At 38.6% G+C, this 26,548-nt stretch overlaps 1 protein-coding gene across 1 annotated transcript in view; it reads left to right on the forward strand.

Annotated features, from left to right (window-relative positions):
• GUCY1A1 (guanylate cyclase 1 soluble subunit alpha 1) overlaps nt 1-21,982 on the forward strand; it is a 59,770-nt gene extending 37,788 nt beyond the window's left edge. The window contains exons 5-8 of the mRNA XM_063460102.1: nt 6,593-7,078; nt 18,953-19,096; nt 20,948-21,102; nt 21,553-21,982. Of these exons, the coding sequence (XP_063316172.1) occupies nt 6,593-7,078; nt 18,953-19,096; nt 20,948-21,102; nt 21,553-21,736 (969 nt within the window). The 3' untranslated portion in view covers nt 21,737-21,982. The remainder of the gene's footprint in view (nt 1-6,592; nt 7,079-18,952; nt 19,097-20,947; nt 21,103-21,552) is intronic.
• Nucleotides 21,983-26,548: the final 4,566 nt, after the last annotated feature.

The following is a 26,548-nucleotide window of genomic DNA, read 5'->3' on the forward strand; positions in this document are numbered from 1 at the left end:
TGTCTCGAAGCCCATTATGATTTGTGCAGTTAATTGTTTCCATGAATGAACAGGAAGCTAATCTATTGGTCATTTAGATACAATGGACTTTCCTTAAATATATTTTATCTTGTATGGTTTCTGAAAATAAATCTGTAAAAGAGACAACAGTGAACATGAAAAGATTGCATGACTTGTCTACTCATCTGTGAAATAAGGGGGAAATTGAAGGAAGGATCCAGCAAATTCAGATCTATCTGTGTTTCCAATTTTTCCAGCCTTCTAAAACATTTGCAGAAGATCTGGCCTTTGCTGCTGCTGAAAAAGTGATATATTTTGAATCTCTATATTTCCTGAATAAACTGGTAGCATCCTGCTCTAAGAAAGAAAGTGATCTGTGGATCTACACGAATCAGCTCATAATAGTAAGGATTTGTGCTCAAGAAGAGGTGGATTGCAGTGGTCATATTGTCCTATGCTATGCTGTAATTTTTGCAAATATGACTCTGCTAAGGTCCATAAATGGTCCAATAAGATGACTTCCAATTAGGATATTATATCCAAATTGACCTTAAACAACGATGGACTATTATGGGAACAGTGCAAGCTTGTAATATTTAACAAGTTACATCGCCTGAAGTGTTTATCTAGAGATTACATTTTGAAAGTGAGTGTTAATAGCAGCATGGTCGCTCAATACATTATGCTGCGTATTACTGCCATTGCAAGTTAAACGGCTCCTCCACTCCCATAACAATGTAAATTAGCAGAGAAGAGAAATGCAACTTTTTCAGGCTGTTTTTGTATGAACAAATACATAATTGAAGGGGCGGAGTCAGCAGGGCAATGGAGCGGACGCAAATCTTGGAGCTCCGGCACTGATTCACTCTAACGAGGCTTTTTATGGTGGAATCCAAAAGCGGACAAAAGCTCCCAAGGGAGAGATATCAGGGACATGCTGCGGAACTCACAGCAGGCCGCATGGTCCAAAATGGCGCTGGCCGACGACCTCACCTCCTACTCCTCAGAGAAGTTTGCCTCAGACCTCCTGGAAGGAACATCCCCTGGGCCCATGCCAGACCACAAAACGGTACCACAGAAAACCGGGGATCCGGTCACTGCAGACCAACTTATGAGGATGCTGGCAGATCTCCGCAAAAGACCTGGCGGCAGACATGGCTTGCTATAAAAAGGCCATTGAAGGGGCTGCATCAAAAATCTCACAGCTGGAGGCCTGCTCAAGTACTCACGACACCAGACTCTCCAGCTAAATGTTGGGAGAAGTAAGATAAAAGCAGATGTTGCTGTTGAGATAAAAATAAGTAATAGATCAGATTGACAAGTCCTAAAGTATTGGTTGTATGTAAAGACCAAATATTTATAATACTGAGGACTTATATATGTCTTGTATGTCTTATAGAATGTACGGAGATATAGTTATTGAAAAAACGAAAGACAAAATTTAGATTGTGTCCAAAATTAGACAGTCCTAAAGGGTTGAAATCGCATTAGTGGTATACGAATTCCAATACTTATAATCGATGGAGGCTTAGAATGATATCCTACCATCTTAATAAATATCATGGGATAGCATGTACCTTGACGGAATAAAGCTGTGTTACTTGAATAGCTTAATGTAGATATTATAAATGTTATAAATGATAAAGCAAGATTAAATGGTCATTCCTGACCTACAGTCCTACAGTGTTGGGATCGCACTAGTTGTATGTAAAGACCAAATGCTTACATATACTAGACTATAGGCTACTTTAGCTTTGTTTATTCCAAGATACATGGTAAGTAGTTTTCAATAATTAATTGATGTAAATTTCAAATGGATAGAATAGTATTCTTGTTTATGTTACCTTGGATTAAAAAGATAGCATGTATCTTGAGAGAATAGTAACATTGTTACTTAATTAGCTTTGTGTAGCTGTTGTAAAGATATTAAAGAATGAAGAGGAAATATAACAAGTTCGCTGTTTAGTGCAGCTATTTGAGACTTCTAGCAATTAGATGTAGTAAGCTCATTATAACACCCATGCAGGATCAGGAGTGATAAAGACTCTGGATTTATCCCATAAATGATTTATGGATAAAGGGTGTAAAATTAAATTCCTCATTGAGGCCCTCTGGAATTAATGTTTTAAAGTGTTATTAAAATGACCTTTCCTGGAGTTCATAGTAAGTCTTTCTAATGCCTGAAAGGTTAGATGTGTGGGATCTCCATTATGAAATTTTCTAACATGATTAGAGATTGGAGTTGACACATTAGGATTCGTTATTGAGCAAATATGTTGTAGGATTCTTCGTCTAAGCCAGTGATGGCGAACCTTTTTGAGCCAGAGTGCCCAAACCGCAATACATGCCAACTTTTATTTCCTTAAAGTGCCAACACGGCAATTAAACCCAAATACTGAGGTTTAAGTTTAGAAAAAACAACTCGAACTGTTGTCCAAACTAATAACTTTTGTTTTAAAAGAACACAGAGAGTTCAATTATACAAATTTTAAATAATGATATAAATAGATAAAATTAAGCTTATATTTATTAGTATCTCCAACAAATGCAATACATACACACACAGACTGCTGAATACATACACACAGTCTGCTGAATACACACACACACACAAGACTGCTGAATACAGAGACTGATGAATACACACACACAGTCTGCTGAATACACATACAGACAGACTGCTGAGTACACACACACAGACTGCTGAGTACACACACACAGTCCGCTGAATACACACACACAGTTCGCTGAATACACACACAGTCCGCTGAATATACACACACACAGACTGCTGAATACACACACACAGACTGCTGAATACACACACAGACTGCTGAATACACACACACACACAGACTGCTGAATACACGCACACACACAGACTGCTGAATACACGCACACACACACAGACTGCTGAATACACACACATACTGTATTGAGGTGTGAGGTGCTGTGTGTGTGTGGGGGGTGCTGTGTGTGTGGGGGGGTGCTGTGTGTGTGTGGGGCGGGTGCTTTATGTGTGTGTGTGTGTGTGTGTGTATGAGGGGTAATGTGTGTGTGAGAGGGGTGCTGTGCTGTGTGGAGGGTAGGGGTGCTGGGCGGGGGTAAGGGTGCTGGGGGTAGGGATGCTGTGGGGGGTGGCCCGGTGGTGGTAAGCACTGCAGGGGGAGGGATCTGTGAAGCAGCTCCCCTGTCCTCCTGTGCGATGCTGTGTGGAGCGCTGCCATGGTAACGTTCGGCAACGCTCCACACAGCATTGTGCGGGAGGACAGGGGAGCTGCTTCAAAGATCCCTCCCCCCTTCCTCCCGACACGGAAGCAGAGTAGGCGCCTGCCCAAAAAAGGCAGGCAGGCAGGCAGGTGCCTACTCTGCATTGATGGTGAACCTATGGCCGCGTGCCCACAGAGAGGGCCCGGCATGCCACCTGTGGCACGCGCGCCATAGGTTCGCCATCACTGGTCTAAGCTGCATGTTATTAGGTAGACCTGATAACATGCAAGTTATCAGGTATACCACTCGTACAGAGCCACAATTGCATGTTATCAGGTAGACCACAACTGCATGTTATCAGGTAGACCACTCGTACAGACAACTGCATGTTATCAGGTAGACCACTCGTACAGAGCCACAATAAATACATTCTTTGATCTTATGCTCTTTCTGAATTCTTGTGCTCATGACTGATTTTGTGGGTTTAATAAATTTACAGGCCCTACAATGGCCGCATTGATATGTTCCTGTTGTCTGTGTTAGCCATGTGGGTTGTGGTTTTATTGGTTCGATATGGCTATGTACAAGTTGGTCCCTCAGATTCTTAGATCTGCGTGCTGTTATATTTGAAAACTTGCAGATGTTATCTTGTAGATCAATGTCATTTTGTAGAATTGGCCAATTATGGTACATGATGTTTAACACAGGATCCCAATATTGGCCATAAGTACCCACACATCTAATTAGTTTTTGTTCCTCCTTGGGTCTCATGGCTCTCAGACTTTCACCTCTATTTTGGGCCAGTGCTTGTTGAAATGCCTTTTTTAAGATTCTATTTGGATATCCTTTTTGTTTGAGCATAGTTCTTAATTTCTTTGCTTCATAAAAGAAGGCCTTATCATTTGAGCAATTTCATCTGGCCCTCAGATGTTGCCCATATGGTATTCCTGACAAAAGTTTGGTTGGATAGTGGCTAGTCCAGTGAAGCAATCTATTTGTTGCTGTCAAGGAAAACTAGGTGTTCTGCATCAATAAGGTATGTAAGTTTGAGTCCCAGCCAGAAAATCAGTATATCATCTATATAGCGATGCCAGCTGAAGATATATGTCCCGTAGTGATCTTTGATGGTTTCTTCTAGAATAGTCTCTTCCCACCAGCCTAAATAGAGGACAGCATAACTTGAGGCACAGGCCATACCCATGGCTGTGCCCCTAAGCTGTATATAGTATTGTCCATTAAACACAAACAAAGTTGTGCGTAAGGATAAATTCAAGTAATTGTATTATAAACTCCCTTTGGGCTGGTGTGAATTTAGAGATTTTGTTTAGGAAGTAAGAAGTAGCTGTGAGGCCCTTATCGTGTGGAATGTTATTATATAGTGCTACCACATCAAGACTTCCCAACATGCTGTAGGGGGGTACTTCTAAATTCTCCAGGAGCAACAGCGTGTGTTTTGTGTCTTGCAGATGAGATTTAAGACTGGTGACCAATGGATGTAGTAGTCTCTATAGGACGTGACTACCTATTTCCGTAATTGAGCCATTTCCAGAGATGATATGTCTTCCTGGAGGGTTCTGTGCATCCTTGTGGATCTTCGGTAGGCAGTAAAAGAGGGCAATTGTTGGATTTAGATGTGGTAGAATAAATTTGTATTCTTCTCTAGTAATAATGCCAACCTCTACTGCTGGTTCCAAGATATTTTTAAGTTCAAGGGTCCTTAGGTAATAGTCTGTAAGACTCTGGATCTTTCAGATGGTCAATACAGAGCTCAATATATTTCTCCCTGTCTAATAGAACTATATTTCCCCCCTTTTCTGATGGTTTAATAATTTAATTCTGTTCTCTAAGGGCTTTCCGTTCTAGAGGAGTTAGATTGTCATGTACCCTGGCTGGGGTCTTCAAGGACTTAATTTCATCTGTGGTCATTTTAATAAAGAGGTCCACACTAGATACCTGTTTCAGGTTTGGTGTGAACCAATTTTCTGGCTTAAGTGTTGTAAGTAGTTGTTCGATAACCTGTTCATCCAACAGGGACTGTAATGTTAGGTAGTGTTGATAGTCCTCTGGGGATAAACCCGCTTATTTAGCTAGTTTAAATTTTTTTCTTTTATGTACCACATTTAAAGCCAGTTTCCGACCAAAGAAGTTCGTATCCTTGATCCACTCAAATTTATCAGTGCTTGGTGTGGGTATAAAGGAAAGGACCCATGCCCAAAAGGGAGGAGTGATGTGGTTGGAGAGTAACATTTGAAAGGTTGACTATCTGGTTTAAGTTATTATTTGTCAGATCTGATTTATTCCTCTGTCTGGTTTGTACTCCCATCGTCTTCTGTCTCTTAATCTGCGTCTCTGTGGAAGGGGACAATCCTCCTCTAAAAAAAGATGATGTCATGGTTGTATCTATTCTTGTTGTAGTTTCAGTAGTAGCTGCCACAGGAGTATCTGGGAAAGTCACATTTCTGTTTGTATTTTTTAAGATGCTTTTGTTTTTGTAGGATTTGGAGTAGTCTCTATTACGTTGGTTTCTGTTAGGTCTAGAATTTCTGGAATCAGAATCAGTCCAATCAGCATTTCCTGATGTGGAACTGCTTCTGCTATTAGTACATATTCTAAATTTTCCTTTGATTCTAAAGATATTTCCTTCCTTAAAATCCTTATGGTCTCTTTTTTGTATTTTTTTTTTCCTTAACATGTTTTTTGAAATTATCCAAAAATTTTTGTAATTTATTTTCCACGAGCAGAACTCTTGACTTGTTTTTTGTTTAAATACAACAGAAAATAAATGTATCATTATTTATTATTATCAACAGTGTTAGAATAAGTGAACCTCTATATATTGGTGTGAACTGTAAATACTGTATAATGTTGGAGAATGTGAAGGACTGGTGAAGGTCATTGGCAGAAGTGGCTGTAATCGGGAGAGTAAAAAAACAAGTTACTGTTGAGATATAAAGTGATTCTTTGCGTTGAAAACATGTGAAATAAATTGTGTTTTGAAGTGACAGCATTGAAGGATAGTAAGAATTTAAATATGATTACTAAAACAAAGAGGACAAACAGAAAAGGACCTTAATTTAACATGAGGGGAAGTGTAACTAGAATAGGTGGGTAAGTGGACCATTCGAATTGGAAGAGGGAAATTAGGGAAGCCTAAAATGGAGGGTGAGTAAGAAGATGATAAACCATAGTACTTGCATTGCACACTGAAATAGAAGGAGGGATAGAATGGTGAGATATTGATGGAAAGAGGAATAAGTAGTGAAACAGAAAAAATGGACAAAAAAGGCGGTGACGAGTGATGTATTTAATTAAAGGAAAAATAGACATCTGTCATAATCACTGTGCAAGTCGCAAATAATACTTCTTTTCTTTGCATTCACAGACAATGAATCTGAAAGGCCAAATGATCTACGTCTTTGAATCCAGTGCCATTTTGTTCTTGGGATCTCCATGTGTGGACAGACTGGAGGATTTTACTGGATGTGGGCTGTATCTGTCAGATATTCCCATACACAATGCTTTAAGGGATGTTGTACTTATTGGAGAACAAGCACGAGCACAGGACGGATTAAAGAAGAGGTTGGGAAAGCTTAAGGCTACTTTAGAAGTGACACATCGAGCTTTAGAAGAGGAGAAAAAGAAGACAGTTGATCTTTTATGCTCAATCTTTCCCGGCGAAGTGGCTCAGCAGCTGTGGCAAGGGCAGACAGTGCAAGCCAAGAAATTTAACAATGTAACAATGCTATTTTCAGACATTGTGGGGTTTACAGCAATCTGCTCACATTGTTCACCGATGCAGGTTATCACAATGCTTAATGAACTGTACACACTTTTTGATTATCAGTGCGGGGAACTGGACATATACAAGGTAAAGTAACATCTAATTTTTAGGTTGACGGTCACAGATTGAATAATTATTATTTCTTGTTTTATTTTGATATATATATATATATATATATATATATATATATATATATATATATATATATATATATATAAATCAATCATTATATATTGTGACAAACTTACTTCCTTGTGTGTGTTTGTCCAGGATCTTTTGGCAACTGCACAGCCCTCTAGACTAGGGTAAGGAAGCCAGGTCAAGACAAAGTCCAGTTTAAAAGGCCTCTGGCATGTTTCTGTTGGTAGTAAGTAGCCAGGTATATCAGGGTACAACAGGATATATATAGCAGCAATGCTTACAAATAGTAGAAAACCTTCCAACCTTATTTCTCCACAAAACACTTCCTCCCTTCACCCTGCTTTAAGAGCAGTTACAAAGCTGCTCACAGCCCCTACAGGTGAGGCTAATGAGCCAGAACTCAGAACCTTGGCTGGACTCATGCACAGCCACTCTGACAGTGGGTGGAGAATCGGCCCACCCTACTCTTCTGAATACTCCACCCCAGGGACCCAAATAACAACATAGAAAAAAATTTAAACGTAACTTTCCCTGGGGCTGTATGTGCTAACCCCCCTATGTCAGGATAGTGGCTGCACAAAAGTCTGGGTGCCAGATATACACCCCTGACCACCATTCCCAATACTCTGTCACAATATACATTGTATTATTTATCTACTTTTTAGTTCATATACACAGCTCTGCACAATTTAAAACTGTATTTTATTTACTTATAGTTATCATTTTCCTTATCTGGATCTTTTACTATTTTAGTAATCTGTGACATTTAGAATCTTATTCTCTGAGAACGCATTCGCCAATAGCTGAAAACTCAGTATGACTCACGTTAATTAACAGCTAACTACAGTGTTACAAGCACACAATGTTGGGTTGTCTTTAAGAAAAATTGGGCATTTATTGTGGAGACGAATAGTCATTTTTAACCCCTTAAGGACACATGACATGTGTGACACGTCATAATTCCCTTTTATTCCAGAAGTTTGGTCCTTAAGGGGTTAAAGAGACACTCAATTTTTGCTAAATGGCATGTTTCCGCGTAGCGATCGTGTCCCTGCAGTCTCACTTCTCAATTCTCTTCCATTCAGGAGTTAAATTTAAAGTTGATTTCTAACTTATCTTATACACAGTGTGTTTCATTTAAAATGTCTTGGCTCCTGCTCAGTTAGTAGCCGGACACCGCCAACATCAGCATCTAAGATTATTGATGGGAAAAAAAGATCATTCATGGCAAGAGGGCAGCCACCAATTGTTAATTTATTCACAGACCAGGTGAAAAGTGACAAATAGAGGGAAAAAAGGAGTTTCAGGAAATTTTTTTATCTATTTATATATTATATACCATTTAAATATAGATTTATTTTTTTACTGCCCCTCCTCTTTTTCTTTCTATTGGTTACTTTGTCTCTCTTTGTCAGGATTACTGTAGATCCAGCACGCAGAAATAGTATCACACCTAGGACTAAGGATAACGTCTAACCGGACCTTAGAATGACCGGACTTAACGTATCCAAGAATAGTCAAAATACTTGCCAAGGTCAGGGATACAGAATGAAATACAAGGATGAGGGAAAGCCAAAAGTCAAGGATACCAGAAATCAGGGAAGTCAAAATAAAGCCAAAGTCAAAATCCATAATAACACGATCAGGAACACACTCTCGGAGAACCAGCAAAGATAAACAGGGTACTGACAGAAAGATAATTTGGGTTTAAATACCCCTCCTTTTACTGTAATTGGCTGCCTCCGACCTCTGACCCCAAAACATGCATGCGTGTCTATGACATGACGTTACATGCACATTTATTACAAAAATCTGAACCGCAACGGGTTGCACCCGCTGGGGACCGGACCGAAGGGAGGTCGGGCAGTGATCTGGCATGAACAAGGTAAGTAAGAATTGTTTCTGTCGGCGTGGTTGCTTACTTTATGTGCAACCACGCCGACAGAATCACATGACACTCTTGAAATGTGAACCAAATGACAGGAAAATGCTCCTATCAGTGGACTATAAAATATTTATATTCTGTATAAATTTTGCAGCACACCGACTGGCCCATTTTTGCTCCCTTTTGGTTCTTCTGATTCATTTTCGCAAAAATCTTTTTGGGGAAAAAAATTATTGCGAAATAAAACATCACATGTACAAAATTTGGTGGAAACAAATCTAATTCATATAGATGTGTTAGAACCTTTGAGATTAAAGGGGCAATCTAAGCACCATAACAACTACAGACCACATTAATGGTTACAGTGTTAGTTGGCTGCGAAATTATCTGGTTCTGAGTCAAGCTGTTTAGAAGTGAAAAATGCTTGTAAGTGGTTTAGCCCACAACTAAGGCATGACAACTGTGCCATAACCACTATAATCGCAAGCAGTTGTTACTATGCTAAGACTGACCCTTTAGCATGGTGCTTCCTTGAGATATTTAAAGGACCACTATAGTGCCAGGAAAACATACTCGTTTTCCTGGCACTATAGTGCCCTGAGGGTGCCCCCACCCTCAGGGACCCCCTCCCGCCGGGCTCTGGGGAGAGGAAAGGGGTTAAAACTTACCTTTCTCCAGCCCCGGCCGGGGAGCTCTCCTCCTCCCATCCTCCTCCTCTCCTCCCATTCGGCTGAATGCGCACGCGCGGCAAGAGCTGCGCGCGCATTCAGCCGGTCTCATAGGAAAGCATTATCAATGCTTTCCTATAGACGCTTGCATGCTCTCACTGTGATTTTCACAGTGAGAATCACGCAAGCGCCTCTAGCGGCTGTCAGTGAGACAGCCACTAGAGGATTTGAGGGCTGGATTAACCCATTTATAAACATAGCAGTTTCTCTGAAACTGCTATGTTTATAAAAAAAGTGGGTTAACCCTAGCTGGACCTGGCACCGAGACCACTTCATTAACCCCTTAAGGACCGGACTGTTTTTGCGATGTTGTACATTTGCGACCAGGCATCTTTTTGACACTTTTATGGTGTTTTTGTTTAGCTGTAGTATATTGTTTTTTTCAGGACAAAAGGGGCTTTCTTTACATACCATTATTTATATAATCTCATGTAATTTAATTTAAAAAAAATGAAAAAATATGATGAAAAATTGAAAAAAATACATGTTTTTTGACTTTTATGTGAAAAATCTTTTACTCATCTAAAAAAGCCAATGAAAAAAACTGCTAAATAGATTCAAAATGTTGTCCTGAGTTTAAAAATACCCAGTGTTTACATGCTTTTTGCTATTTTTTTGAATGTTATAGGGCTATAAGTACAAGTAGGATATTGCGGTTTCAAAACATACATTTTTAAAATGTATCAATAGTGGCATTGTAACACTATTATCTGTCATAAATCTCTGAATACCACCCCACATGTACATATTTTTTTTAAAGTAGACAACCCAAGGTATTCAATATGGGGTATGTCCAGACTTTTTTAGTAGCCACTTAGTCGCAAACACTGGCCAAAGTTAGCGTTCATATTTGTTTGTGTGTGAAAAAAGTAAAAAACTAAATTGAACGCTAATTTTGGCCAGTGTTTGTGACTAAGTGGCTACTAAAAAAGACTGGACATACACCATTTGCAATACATTGGGTTGTCTTCTTTTGCAAATGCTATGCCATCATGGGGGTAATTCTCATTCTTCGGCTACCATAAGCTCTCAAAGGCAACATAACCAACCTGCCCATTTTCAATGTAAAAATATTTGACCCATATATTTGACCCAGTAACTTTCAAAAACGCTATAAAACCTGTACATGGGGGTACTGTTATACTCAGGAGACTTTGCTGAACACAAATATTAGTGTTTCAAAACTTGAAAATGTATCACAACAATTATATCATCAGTAAAAGTGCTGTTTGTGTGTGAAAAATTTAAAAAAGTAACTTTCACTGACAATATCATCGCTGTGATATGATTTACTGTTTTGAATCACTAATATGTGTTCAGCGAAGTCTCCCGAGTAAAACAGTACCCCCATGTACAGGTTTTATGGTGTCGTAGAACGTTACAGGGTAAAATACAGTGCTAACAAATTAAATTCTCTGGACTTTCGACCTGGGTTGGCAGGCAGGTCCCTTAAATTGCAATCAATAAAATTACTTAATTATGTAAAAATATTACATAAATACACATGTAGAATTTAAATATATATGCATATTTATATATTTGAAGTCTACGTGTATATTTATATAATTATTTATGTAATTTTGTATATGGACATATGTATATTTCGTATTCTTTTTATTTATTTATATACATAGATATATATACAATTTCATTCTAAGTGTATTTTGATATATATATATATATATTAATATCAAAATACAGTTAGAATAAAATTTCATATAGAAAAATATTTTTTTTTTAATTTTTATTATTATTTTTACTTTTTTTATTTAATTTAAATTACTTATTATTTGTATTTTATAATAATATATATATACAATATATATATAGTTATTATATATATTATATATATATATACGTGTGGAATTTAATTATAAGTGTATTTTTATATTAATATATGTACATATTAATATAAAAATACACTTAGTATGACATTATATATATAATATATAGACGTATATTATATATATATATAATATACGTCTATATATCATATATATATACACATATATAATTATTATTTTTATTTATTGACTTTAACTTTAATTTTTTTTCTGATTTTACACTGGCAGGGAGACTGCCTGTCAGCACAGACAGTCCCCCTGAAGGCAGACACATGGACACCTATTGTGACCATGGGGTCGCCCTGTTGGGCGATCACATGGCCACAGGGGTCCTAATCCGCCATGGGGAGACTGTCTGGGCTGCAGGCAGTCTCCCCACAACGGGAGCACCGCCGATCGCCGCCGGGGGAACGACGGCGATCGGGTAAGTACATTAGACCGTTAGGACGGTTCAGGACCGTCACCGGTCGGCAACGCAAAAATGCCGATGACGGTCCTGAACCGTCCTCGGTCCTTAAGGGGTTAAGCTGAAGTGGTCTGGGTGCCTATAGTGGTCCTTTAAGCATTAAAATTGTATTTTACCTATACAATGCGTACACAGAAACTGCGTGTTAATTGGCTGTTCATGGAAAATGTCTGTTACCATGTGTTACCATGGAAAATGAGCTACTAATTATTTAAGCCTTAAACTACCTTTCTAAGAAGTCAAACTAACCCTTGTTGAAGATCATTATGATGATGTTGCAAGGTACCAGAAACACCTGGGGCTTGATCTCAAAGGAAAACCTGAATATCTCTACACTAACAGAGAGAAGGGGATGTCATGACATATCCCTGCCTCTCTATGTTATGTTCCATTCTCTCTACCTATGGTTATGGACAGAGTCAGCCCGAGACATTGTGCTGCCTGGGTCCAAGGATGAAATGCTGCCCTTTCCCCCCCACACCTCCCAAAAAAATACTACGCCCACATCCATTATGTTAGATAAGGGGTAGTCAACCTTTTAATAACTACTGCTCAGTTTTGTATCTTTGTTCATGGTAAAATTTCCTTACCACCCACTGGTGCTGCAGTAACTCAATTGTTTAGCGCAAGTGCTATTTTTTTTTTAGAAAGGAGGATTTTTTTAAAATATATGTACTCACATTTATCTATGTTTTTCCCTTTTTTCTTTTTTCTGTTCTATTTTTTTCTATGTGTGTGTGTGAGAGGTGCTGTGTGTGTGTGTGTGTGTGTGTGTGTGTGATGGGTGCAATGTGTGTGTATAGGGTGAAGTGTGTGAGGGGTGCTGTGTGTGTGAGGGGGAAGTGTGTGCGAGGGGTGCTGTGTGTGTGACCCACCACCGCCCACCTAAAAGCCTGAATCGCCCACTAATTGGCGGTAGGGACCAAGTTGATGACCCCTATGTTAGATCATAATAAAATAAAACTCAATAATGAGTTAATTCACTCTATGTGGATGGCAAGTCAAGTGCTTCCAAGTGGAACTTGGAAGCACTTGTTATATGTATGGAACAACTTGGAAGTACTTGTTATATGTATGAAACTGTTTTAACCCTTTCCACTTGGATAAAATTTCAGTGTCGTTCGCCAAATTTGCCAAATTTATTTATAGAAAATGTAAATGACCCGCACGGTGGGACAGTTCAGGGTAAAGGGTTAAAGCCAATGGAGGCCAAATGACAGACCTACAAATCCCACGATGCTTCACCAGCCTTATGTTGGCAAAGCATCTGGGGGCTGTAGTTCCACAATATTTGGCTTCCCTGGTATAAAGGGACACTGTAGTCACCGGAAGCATTATAGCTTAATGTAGTGGTTCTGTTGTCTATAGCCTTTTTCTGAAGGCTTTTCAATGTAAACACTGCCTTTTCAGAGAAAAGGCAATGTTTACATTACTGCCAAGTAATACTTCTAGTGGCATTCACTCAGACGGTCATTAAAGATGCTTCCTAGTGCAGTTGGCAGCACCTACATTAATTGTCTCCACCCTCTGCATGGAGACGCTGAATATTCCCCATAGAGATGCATTGATTCAATGCATCTCTATAAGGAGATGCTGATTTGCGCAGCAGTTGTTTTTCCACGCTTGTGCAATAGACTCCCAATGCTTTCCTTTGGGAAAGCATTGGCTTGGCTAAGATCATCAAGATTGATGAGCTCAGTCATGGAGGCAGGGCCAGCCAGGACAAGACCGGCATGGCCTGGGTAAATAGGTTTCTCATGCCCTGTATTAAGATATTCCATCCAGAGTTGAAACGGATTTGCAGCATTACTTTTATGTATTGTATTTTGGGACATTTTGCTTACCTTGTGGTGTTTACTTAGGCTTTACTGTCCCTTATTTTAATTGTTTCTTAATACATTTTTGATTTATCATTTTGTATCCTGTGCTGCTCTCCTCGAGGATATTGCTTTAGCCTCATTATGCACCCTCCTGCATATCATATAGAGCCTGGGACGGCTCTGCATCCTGTGAGTTGTATCCTGTATAGGGGTTTATTTAATATATACACAGTTTGCACTATGTTTTTATATTTGTGTTTTTAGATTGATCCTGTTATTTGCATTATGTTGACTGATGCAGTATTTGTTTTATTGCTTCATTATTTCATAACTAAAACTAATATTATAATAAAGTGAATAATTGTGTTCCATATGCAGAGGAAAATCAGCACTCATTAACCTCATTCAGGTTGATGGTTGAATGTTATAGTCTACTAGAAGATAGTTTTTGGAAGACATTAAGTCCATTTAAAAAATATATATATATAATCATGCCCTTATTACCATTGAATCAGAACTACATTCAATGTTTTAATCCCTTTCGGCCAATTATGTTTCTGCACTGTAAAAATTTAACTTGACACAAATGAGAAGAGAACATTTTAGAGCTTTACAGCATAGCCGGCTTAGTTTGACCACACTACAAGAGCTTTGATGCAAACAATACAAGACAGTGTTATAACGAGAATGCATGTGTTTTAGTTACAAATCAGTGGTTATAAATACAAATTCAGCAGTCATCTCATTGGAATACATCACATGAGCACTGTAAAGCATGTAAAGAAATGTTTAATCGGTTAAATTGTTCATTTCAAGTTTATATTAATTTGGAAATATGAAATGCATTACATTGTGTCAGGTTATTTGCATGTTTCTAGTGACATTTTGGGGTTGTGTGAAAGACAAAATGACTCCACAATGACACCGACATTTAGTTTGTATTTCCTATTTTAGTGTACTAGGTCCAGTGGCAGCTAATCCCCTGTCCAGTTTCTGTTAAAATTTAAAAAATCACTTCAAAGCAAGTCAAACATTTGAGGTATTTGTGGAAAAATGCCCCAGTCTGTGGATATAGACTTTCCAGGCAAGATTTGTTTCTTTTAATTGGAATTCTGGTCTCACCTATTGGCTGTGGACTGTCAGATATTGGAAACTCTAAAAGAAAAAAACTTTGCACAGGTACTCCTCACTTACCTACTTACCGACTGCTTGGACATACTACAAGCTCTCTGGCATGATGAATCCCCTGAATATGAGTCATGGGAATTCCCTCAAACATAGATTCAAGGGATTCTCCACGCTAGAGAGCTGATCTATGTTTAAGGGAATTTCCCTCGAACATAGATTCAAGGGATTCCTCTTACTAAAAGCTGGTCTATGTTCGAAGGAATTTCCCCCGAACATAGATTCAAGAGATTTTCTGTGATAGTGAGCTGGTCCATGTTCGAGGGAATTACCCAGACATAGACCTGCTCTCAAGCATGCAAGACTTGGTTGTTGTGCCAGTGTGAAGGATTCTCGCTTACTGACCAATTCGCTGAACGACCTAGTCGTCGGAACGGAACTCGGTCGGTATGTGAGGAGTATCTGTATATTGTTCTATCTTCTAAAGCTGTAAGTAGGTAACAGCATCATAGGGTGGAGTCTGACCACTTTAAAGTGTGTGTTGCTTCCCAAGTATGTCTATCTATTGGCTTATGGTATTGAAGTGTGCATGACCTTTCATCATGGTCAAGAATTAAGTACCTGGGATTATTAACATAGAGCCCAAGAAGTCATAGAGCAGAGTTAATTTCCAAGAATACAGTCTTTGTATGGCTAGGTCTCGGTTTCTTAACCTTTTCAGTTATAGTACTGTTCCTGGGTTTTATTCATACAAACACAAACATGTCATACAAAGCATATGAGGAAGAGATAGTCATAGCAAAAGAAGAGTACACTAAAACAAAATGCAGTACTCCACAGGAAGGCTGTCTATATGGGGAGACTGTGAAGGAGGAGTGTGCATATTTTTTGTGGGATGTGTGCATGTGGAAAATGTGAGTGTGAGGCTGTTGATTTGGATGATTGTGAATGTGGTAATGTATGTGTGTGAGTTGTTTGCTTTGTGTTATCTGTGTGGGAAACTGTGTGTTGTGTATATGGGACATACACTGTGTGCAGAATTATTAGGCAAATTAGTATTTTGACCACATCATCCTCTTTATGCATGTTGTCTTACTCCAAGCTGTATAGGCTCGAAAGCCTACTACCAATTAAGCATATTAGGTGATGTGCATCTCTGTAATGAGAAGGGGTGTGGTCTAATGACATCAACACCCTATATCAGGTGTGCATAATTATTCGGCAACTTCCTTTCCTTTGGCAAAATGGGTCAAAAGAAGGATAGTGAGATATCTTGCAGAGGGATGCAGCACTCTTAAAATTGCAAAGCTTCTGAAGCGTGATCATCGAACAATCAAGCGTTTCATTCAAAATAGTCAACAGGGTCGCAAGAAGCGTGTGGAGAAACCAAGGCGCAAAATAACTGCCCATGAACTGAGAAAAGTCAAGCGTGCAGCTGCCAAGATGCCACTTGCCACCAGTTTGGCCATATTTCAGAGCTGCAACATCACTGGAGTGCCCAAAAGCACAAGGTGTGCAATACTCAGAGACATGGCCAAGGTAAGAAAGGCTGAAAGACGACCACCACTGAACAAGACACACAAGCTGAAACGTCAGGACTGGGCCAAGAAATATCTCAAGACTGATTTTTCTAAGGTTTTATGGACTGATGAAATGAGAGTGAGTCTTGATGGGCCCGTGGCTGGATTGGTAAAGGGCAGAGAGCTCCAGTCCGACTCAGACGCCAGCAAGGTGGAGGTGGAGTACTGGTTTGGGCTGGTATCATCAAAGATGAGCTTGTGGGGCCTTTTCGGGTTGAGGATGGAGTCAAGCTCAACTGCCAGTTTCTGGAAGACACCTTCTTCAAGCAGTGGTACAGGAAGAAGTCTGCATCCTTCAAGAAAAACATGATTTTCATGCAGGACAATGCTCCATCACACGCGTCCAAGCACTCCACAGCGTGGCTGGCAAGAAAGGGTATAAAAGAAGAAAATCTAATGACATGGCCTCCTTGTTCACCTGATCTGGACCCCATTGAGAACCTGTGGTCCATCATCAAATGTGAGATTTACAAGGAGGGAAAACAGTACACCTCTCTGAACAGTGTCTGGGAGGCTGTGGTTGCTGCTGCACGCAATGTTGATGGTGAACAGATCAAAACACTGACAGAATCCATGGATGGCAGGCTTTTGAGTGTCCTTGCAAAGAAAGGTGGCTATATTGGTCACTGATTTGTTTTTGTTATGTTTTTGAATGTCAGAAATGTATATTTGTGAATGATGAGATGTTATATTGGTTTCACTGGTAAAAATAAATAATTGAAATGGGTATATATTTGTTTTTTGTTAAGTTGCCTAATAATTATGCACAGTAATGGTCACCTGCACACACAGATATCCCCCTAAAATAGCTATAACTAAAAACAAACTAAAAACTACTTCAAAAAATATTCAGCTTTGATATTAATGAGTTTTTTGGGTTCATTGAGAACATGGTTGTTGTTCAATAATAAAATTAATCCTCAAAAATACAACTTGCCTAATAATTCTGCACTCCCTGTACATGTGTCAGGGAAGTTGTGTGTGGTTTGTGTGTTGATAGTGTACAAGGAAACTTTATATGTGGATTGTGTGTTTTGTGTGTAGAGAGACTGTGTGTTTCAGCCTCCCATCAAATTTTGGTACAACCTTTTTTAAAACTATGCCTACCTTACCTTCAGGAAGGGATGGGTAAAATCCCTGGCAGTGTGGTGAGACTGCTTGCAATATATCCCTTATCATGGTTTTTCATCCATGGTGGTTCAGTTTTGATCTCATATTGACTTTGGGGGCTGGAGGGTGCACCATCTTCCTATCCCTAATACATGGTGTGTATAGGGTAGGTGTGTCACAAATTAAAATACAAGGTGCTAAAAAATTATTTTTCTTGTACGTGGGTCAACTTAATTATCATTATGCTAAGTGTTTGAATATGTTGATAAAGCACCTGCCCTTATTTTGGCAAGCCCTACCTAAAATAAATCAGATAAGCATTGGGCCTTGCAATAGTTACATTGTAGCAAAAAAAAATACTTAGATCCATCAAGTTCAATCTTTCATACATCTGCTTATGCTATTTATCTAAAACAGGGGTCCTTAAACTCTGGCTCCCCAGATGTTGCTGAACTACAACTCCCATGCTTCTCTCGCTATCTATGTAATTCAAAGAATCATGGGAGTTGTAGTTCAGCAACATCTGGGGGGGGGGGGGGGCGGAGTTTGAGGACCCATGATCTAATAGAAAGCAAAACACCCAATTTGAAGCAATTTCTAATAGTAGCACAAAAAGGGAGAGAACTCGTTATTGGAAATCAAAACTCTTTTTGGCAGAAAATTGCTTCTTCTTACTGTAAAGAAAATTTACTATTGCTGTAGTTGAATTCACCTTTTTACAAGTTTCGATGAATAACATCTGTTTTAGTTGCCAATCAAATTTACCTGCAATCCATCAGTAAAATTAATCCCACACATGTCAAACAGCTGACATCATGGACAGAGGAGAACAAAATGGCTGTACCCACGAGTTGAGATCTGGCACAAGGAAGAAAAGATAATATATTATATAAATAAAAGCAAGTAGCAAGGGAGGGAGTATGATGATTTAAATACAGGATGCATAAGGAATGGAAAACCAAAATCAAAATTAAAAAAAAAATGACCAGGCCTCATTGAGCTATGAACGGACAACATATTTTAATTCTCTGTAATTATAAACACATGGAAAGCTATTTTTGAGAAACATTATATGATGGGTAAACAAGGATTTATTTTTTGTAGGAAAGGATTACAAAAGCAATGCTTACAGTTTAGGCACGAGTGAGTGTTATATTCAATGTTTCCAAATTATTCTTGTTAAATATAACCTCCCAGATGAAATGTAATAAATTATGCTGAACATGTGTCTTTTTCTAAACCCTTAACATGTATATTTTTAGGTAGAAACAATTGGTGATGCATATTGCGTGGCGGGAGGATTACATAAAGATAGCGAGACGCACGCATTTCAAGTAGCTCTTATGGCTCTAAAGATGATGGAGCTCTCAGACAAGGTGACATCGCCTCATGGAGAACCTATCAAGGTCAGTTTACAGTTAGTCTCCACTTTCTTTTGCGGAGTTGAAAAACAATTACTTTTTATAGTCAGGCACTATATTCATTAAAAATCTAATGAGAATCTGAAAGCATGAAAACCCGTATGATGCCCAATGATCAGTATCTTGTTGCACGCAAATGTTGTATTTCCGACATTAGAGACTCTTAGAAGTAAAACATTTTATAATTCTTGCATAGGTTATTGTGCAAGCAGGTCCTTATCCTTGTCCCATGGACATAGTATCTGTTTAACGTCAGCAGATTCACAGAAGCAATTAGAAATACTAGGAAATTGCAAGAAATTGCAAAAGGAAAGTTGCAATAAAAAAACAGGGCTTCAACTTTAAGTGTCAATTTTATTATCCCATAGAGAATATCTACATACTGCCTATTCGTTAAAGGAACACTCCAAATGCCAGGAGCACTATAACTGAGCTGCTATGGTGCTTGTAGTGTTCCTTTAAATCGCTTGCTTACATAGTTGTCAATGTAATATGCTTTTCAAATGTTTCAATGATAGCAAAAATTAAAGTCTATGGGATTTTTTTGTAAATAAATCATTTGGGAAATTGTTCTGATAGTACTGGATTATCTGGAAAGTTTATTAAAACAGACTTGTTTGATTTACCACTTTGATCAAAATGAGTAAGCAAGACCAGAGTTGACTAAAGCAACAGAGATTAATGTTTTGTAGTTAAACCATATCTATATTTAGATTTTGATATCCTGCTTGGTGTTGGGAAATGTTTGCTAAATTCCTGCATCACCCATTTTAAGGCAAACGAGAAATATAATGTTCCTCTCCCTTTATCAATTCATAAAGACCATCCAGTGAAAATTCCAATCAGACAGCAGTGATCTCCCTGATACATTGCAACCATCCTTGTTTGTTGCTATAGGCAGTGACGTTTTATATGCTGTTATATAAACTCTTGTTTTGCTGTAGTAGTTAATCATCTATTATTTATAATGAGAGCAAAGACAAATTCTCGGTTTTCAATGGAGTGTATTAACCTGTTTATGACAGCTTGGTAGTAAAAAAGAAACTGCCAGATTCAAGAGGCAATTAGTTTGAAAGAGAAAATACTTGGGTTGATATTTTTCAAGGCAAAACAGATGCTATTCTAGGGCAAATGGCTAAATAAGGACCAGACTCATCATAGATACGAATACGGTGTTTCTGAACATTTAGAATTTTGCACCTTAATTAGCACTTATTTTGCCTTGATTCATTTACCCCTTTGTTAGATGAGCAATAACACTTCTTGAAATTGACTTGTGTTCGTTCACAAGACTGGGACCTTTTCCTACACTGTATATACACCTAGAGAATCACTGTACAAAGTAGGTGAACACAATAAACAGGAGGTTTATCCACTTCTTTCTATGAGCTGTCTTTTGATAACCATTTAGTTTTACTTTACTTATATTATGCTTTACTTCAAGAAGGGAAAATGCATTTACTGTACTAAAGGTAAGGTGCCAGTCTGAACTAAAGAAGACACTGAAACGATCTAATAGTTTAAATGGACAATCAGAGGAACCATGGCACTTGTGCAGATAATAAGGAAATCAGAGTAAGAAGTGTGATAAATGCTATTGCTCTGCCTTTTATTAAAGGAATACTCTGAGCACCACAACCACTATAGCATGATGTAGTGATTATGGTGCCCGGAGAGCCCTTTAGCACCATTGCAAGTAGACAAACCCATTTTTGACTACTTGCAATGGACAGGGGGTGCCAGGGCACTTCAACACACTGTAGTGGTAATGATATTTGCGTGTTTTACATTGTATTTATGTTTTTCTTTAAAACAAATAATGTTTTCCCTTTTAAGATGAGAATTGGTCTACACTCGGGATCGGTATTTGCTGGTGTTGTTGGAGTAAGGATGCCACGATATTGCCTTTTTGGAAACAATGTAACTCTTGCCAATAAGTTTGAGTCGTGCAGCGTGCCAAGACAGATCAACGTGAGCCCTACTACATACAGGTGGGAGTATAGAACTATCCTACTAGGCAAATTAATCTTTTATATCCAAGCAATTTATTGGAAAATATATCTTATGCGAGATGTGAATTGCTTAGTGCCATCTGGTTAGTTAATCTTTTTTTTTAGACATCTTTCTTTTACAAAGTAAAAAAAGAAATGAACTTATATTTTAAGAATAATAGATCGCTCACCTTAATGGAAAGCATTTTATTGCTGCTCTACATTGGCATCGGTGGCTAAGTAAGCCATCATAGGCTCTTGTGATGACAGAGTCAAAAACCAATGTAACGTGTATAAATCACTGCACTTTAGGAGTGCGGGTACCTTGTGCCCTGGAGTAAATAGTCTCCTGAGGCTGAGCATTTTATAGAGAGAAATCAATTATTCAAAAAAATGTATTTAAAATGTGTACGTTTCATTATTTAATCATCTGTATTCATTTTTTCCCAGTATGCTGAAGGACTATAAAGGATTCAATTTTACACCTCGATCGAGGGCAGATCTACCGCCAAACTTTCCTGATGACATTCCTGGTATCTGTTATTTTCTTGAGGCTTCTGATCAAGAAATGTTGAATGCGATTTGGGTCCAAAAAAAGACTGCTGAAGATTTATATTTTAACAAAACAAAATGATGCACACATCTGTTTTGTGGTGAAACATTTCAAGAATGCTAATTATTAATTTTGCAATTTGAACATAAATAGGCAAAAAACACACCTGATCTTTATTCCACTGACAATTTTATATTGTGTCACAGTTCATTAACAAAAATGTAATAATGATCTGTTGAGACATTCCTAATGATGTACCTTTTTGCTAGTTTGTGTCATTAGTAACTGACCTATCATGTTTTCATAAATAACTTATTTTGTGAATATTTTTATATATAAATCTCTCTCTCTCTCTCTCTCTCTCTCTCTCTCGCTCTCTCTCTCTCTATATATATATATATATATATATATATATATATTATGTATCAACACCACCACCACCAGCCTGTATATTTTAGACCAAGTAGGGTAGACCATGTATTAAATTCGCTGATTGCAATTTGTGACCCACCTGTTTGCAAATCAGGGAAAAAATATAAAAACCACTAGACCAGGCCATGTTTTCCAAGCTGCAGCTGTTTGCTTTTTCTTAATTGATAAAAATGGAACTCATCATAGTCATTAGCTACTGAGCTAATTCTCTTGAGGAGTGTATGCATTGAGCATTCAGAGATGCCCATCTGCACACCACTATTTTAAAGGATATATGAGTAATTGCCCTTAAATGAGCCAACCTTGTCAATATCAGAGGATGACAGCCTATAACATAGTCAATGGCACTGTGATTCAGAGTAATTTGGCAATGGGGCCTACCCTCTTTGTCTGGCAACCATGCAAGGGACTTCACTTTTTGAATTACCTGACTGGAGGTGACCCTGGCCTGCTGCCCACTCTCTAGTAACTAATTGAATGCCTCGCTCCACTTTCACCAGGTTATTGTGCCAAGCCAACCCATCTCCCATCACATTAAGGACAATATAGCAAGTAGGAACCACACTCAATCCTCAAAAGCTAAGGGTGCTAAACCAGACTATGGGCCAGCACAATCCAATAAAATAGAAATGTAAATAGTAGAGTAAATGTCCAGGCACTCCAATAGTGTCAGGCGCATTTATTAGAACAAAACTTGACAATGACCCAATTTTGGGTCAAAACTTTGCAGTGCTCCTTTTGTTCTAATAATTGTTACTAAAGCTATTGGAGTGCCTGGACATTTACTCTACTATCTACAATTACACTAAGGACAGGTATATCCTAAAGAGACAGGGACTGGGAGTCTGTGTGCTTCTGAGATTAGAATTTGTGGTCACATGAGTCACATGACTGTGTAGGCTTGACCCACCCAGTGTTTCCACTGGAGCTGATGGTAATGGATTGACAGTGAAGTGCTGAGAGAGAGATGAGTACAGGAAAGTTTAAAAGAAAATGGGCAAGGGATTTTAACTAGTCTCAGGGAGGGAGGGAAGGAAACCTGGCAAACGTATGTTACTGATAGAGTAAATAGAAAGCAGCCTGGCAGGGGTATGTTACTTTTGGTGGGAAGGAAGAGGGACATGGTAGAGATATTCTGCATTCAAAAATAAGGAGGTACTGGAGACCTGGCAATGGTATTTCTGTTTTGGAACGAAAATGGACTTGAAGAAGAGGAGCCTGGCATGTGAATTTTACTACAGGGGGTTAAGAATGGTATGGGGACAGCTACTGGACTCCTAGTCTACATACTGCAGTTTTTAAGGTGGCAGAGCAACAAAACAGAGCAGAAGTTAGCAGAGCAGCGATAGGGAGTAGTGCAGGCCTTCAATGCCAGCAGCATTGTTGTGGAAAATGCCTTCCTTTACTTATTTGGCAATATCCATGGTTGAGTAAGAGGCCCAAGTCATGAAGACATTTTTATATGAACCTTTCTATAATCTTGCACACATCTGTTATTCTTCTATGATTCTGGTGTTTTTGACCAGAGAATTGATCTCACTGGAGGTTTTTGATTATCACATACCCCGTACTCTAGAAATTCTAATGTGTGAAATTCCCACAAGGTTGGCTGTTTTTGAAATGTTGGAACCACCATATCTAGCACCAACAATAATTCCATGATGAAAGCCAATCATGTTTCCCATTCTAATGACTGACCAAACAGGCTTCCTCACGTTCTGTGCATATTTAATATACTGAGTTATAGTGACATGACTTGTTTTGTTAAGAGCATTGATTAACAGATGTACCTAGTAGAGTGGTATTACATGTACCCACATACACACAGACGTTTTCATTTTTTTTATAAGACTATTATGGAGTAAATTGTTATAGAAAATAATTTTTTAGATTTTAATGTTAGTGTCCCCTTGTCCTTAATCTTTAGATAATTTTCACAATGCACAGAAGGATATAACTCAGTATGAAACAATGTCAATCTATAGATCTATCAAAGCTACACTTCTCTGTCATGAAAACGTGGGGAATTAATATTTTATGTAAGTAAATAAATTAGATAAGGATCTACTAAAACTATGGTATATTGGTTCAGCATTTTAACCTAGGTGAGGGATTTTTTGCCAGTTATAAGCAACTAAAATATGTGCAGGGATGCCTCTTGAAAGTGGCATCCCAACATACAGAAATTGCGCAGGTCTTTTGCTAACCCAGTATAGTGTGGATTTGTGCATAGGGTGCAGGCAAATGTGTTTAGATATGCACAGATTTCTGTTAAAGGACCACTGCAGGCACCCAGACCACTTCAGCTTAATGAAGTGGTCTGGGTGCCTGGTCCAGCTAGGGTTAACCCTTTTTTATATAAACATAGCAGTTTCAGAGAAACTGCTATGTTTATATTAGGGTTAAGCCAGCCTCTAGTGGCTGTCTCATTGACAGCCGCTAGAGGGCTTGCGTGCTTCTCACTGTGAAAATAACAGTGAGAAGACGCAGACGTCCATAGGAAAGCATTGCAAATGCTTTCCTATGAGACCGGCAGAATGCGCGCGCGGCTCCTGCCGTGCATGCGCATTCAGCCGAGGAGGCGGAGAGGAGGAGGAGAGCAGGAGGAGAGCTCCCCGCCCGGTGCTGGAAAAAGAGGTGAGTTTAACCCCTTCCTCTCCATCCAGCCCGGCGGGACTCGTTTTCCTGGCACTATAGTGCCCTGAGGGTGCCCCCACCCTCAGGGCACTATAGTGCCAGGAAAACGAGTATGTTTTCCTGGCACTATAGTGGTCCTTTAAATATCCGTCAAGCCGTGCAAATTTTTCGGATGAGTTCATGGGAGATTTGATGTCAACACTCATCTATATATATTGTTTGCTCCGTGTGGGTAGAACAATCTACAAAGAGATCTGTGCATTCCATGAGCAAAGAGCAGCTATATGTTTCTACCGCCCCTCAAGCCAAAAGTTGTGAACCCTCTCCTAGTTTAATAATGTATGCCTACATCTGCATATGTTTATATATGTTTATATAGCTATGAAAGCTTGCTTGTTTAATGTGAAATATACTGATCACTCTATACAATGTGAAATTTATATTTTGAGAAAAAAAGAATTGACTCTAGCATTGAAATATTTAATATTGTACAGAAATACTATGTTGAGGAAAATGTCAGAAACTACCAGCTGGTCTGTTGTATAATGGTAATGATGAGCTTAATAGATTAATTTAACATTATCTTGAGAACTTCCAGACTCTTGATACACATATACATGTATCTTGTACAGTGACGTACATTCACTCCTCATTGGCTGCTTACATGTTTGTACTGTTGCAACCTGGAATTAAAACACTTTTATTAAGACTTCAGTCAGCTGATTACACACACACATACTTAACAATTGAATATTTTTCATTCTTATGTTAATTAATCAAAGCAATATACATTGTTGGTTGTTTATGTACCTATCCCTTAAAGAAAAACAGATTTTATTTCTAATGCATTACTGTTTAGAAAAATATTACATGTATTACATGTATAACTTCAGGGTGTATTACCTACCTTTGCTTTATAGGAGGTAGATAGAGGAAACCTGCACTCACCGGGCTGCCAATGTGCACAGGATCTGAGAATGGCCAACCCCTACATTAGACAGATTAAAAAAAATAGTGGTCCAGGCACTCAAAGTAATTGCCAAAAAAGTAGCTTTATTGGAGCAAAAACAGCAACGTTTCAACCCAGCGGGTCTTTGTTAAGCTTAATAAAGACCCACTGGGTCGAAATGCTGCTGTTTTTGCTCCAATAAAGCTACTTTTTGGGCTATTACCTTGAGTGCCTGGGCCAATATTTTATTTCATATACCTTTGCTTTATGAGGATGGCCATCTCAAAATTCCAATTGGCCAACCAAAAAGCATGCAGTTAATCAAATACATATTCACAATCTTGACATTATGAGTTCTCAAAAACACACTCTGGTTGGGGTTCAGACCTTAACATTGTGCATGGTCTTAGCAGATACGTAGTGCTTTTGACCAAGGAAGTCTAAAGATGGCCGCCCCTTTGGAGCAAGGGTAAGCTGGAAAGTTCACCAAGACTATGTATCAACCTATATCTATTTATTACAAAATAATACACATCAAGTCTGTACTACATGTGGTCTTTTATTTTCAATAATAATACTAAATCCTGACAGTTTACCTTTAAATCAATACTTGGCAGAAGCACCTTTGACTGCATTTACAGCTATTCGTATTTAAGTATATGCCAGCTTTGCACATTTGAATATTGCAATTCTTTACCAGTCTTCTTAGAAGAATTTACCAGCTCTGTCAGGTTGGATGTGGACGTTGGTCAGGTCAACAGCCACTTCCAAAACGTTACATTTCAGTCTTATCAGACCAGAGAAGTTTTTTTCCATATGTTTGCTGTCTCCCTCATATGCCTTTTGTCAAACCGCAAACAGGAGTTGTCATTGTT

This window comes from Pelobates fuscus, chromosome 6 (assembly GCF_036172605.1).
Source record: "Pelobates fuscus isolate aPelFus1 chromosome 6, aPelFus1.pri, whole genome shotgun sequence".
Taxonomy (NCBI): Eukaryota; Metazoa; Chordata; class Amphibia; order Anura; family Pelobatidae; genus Pelobates; species Pelobates fuscus.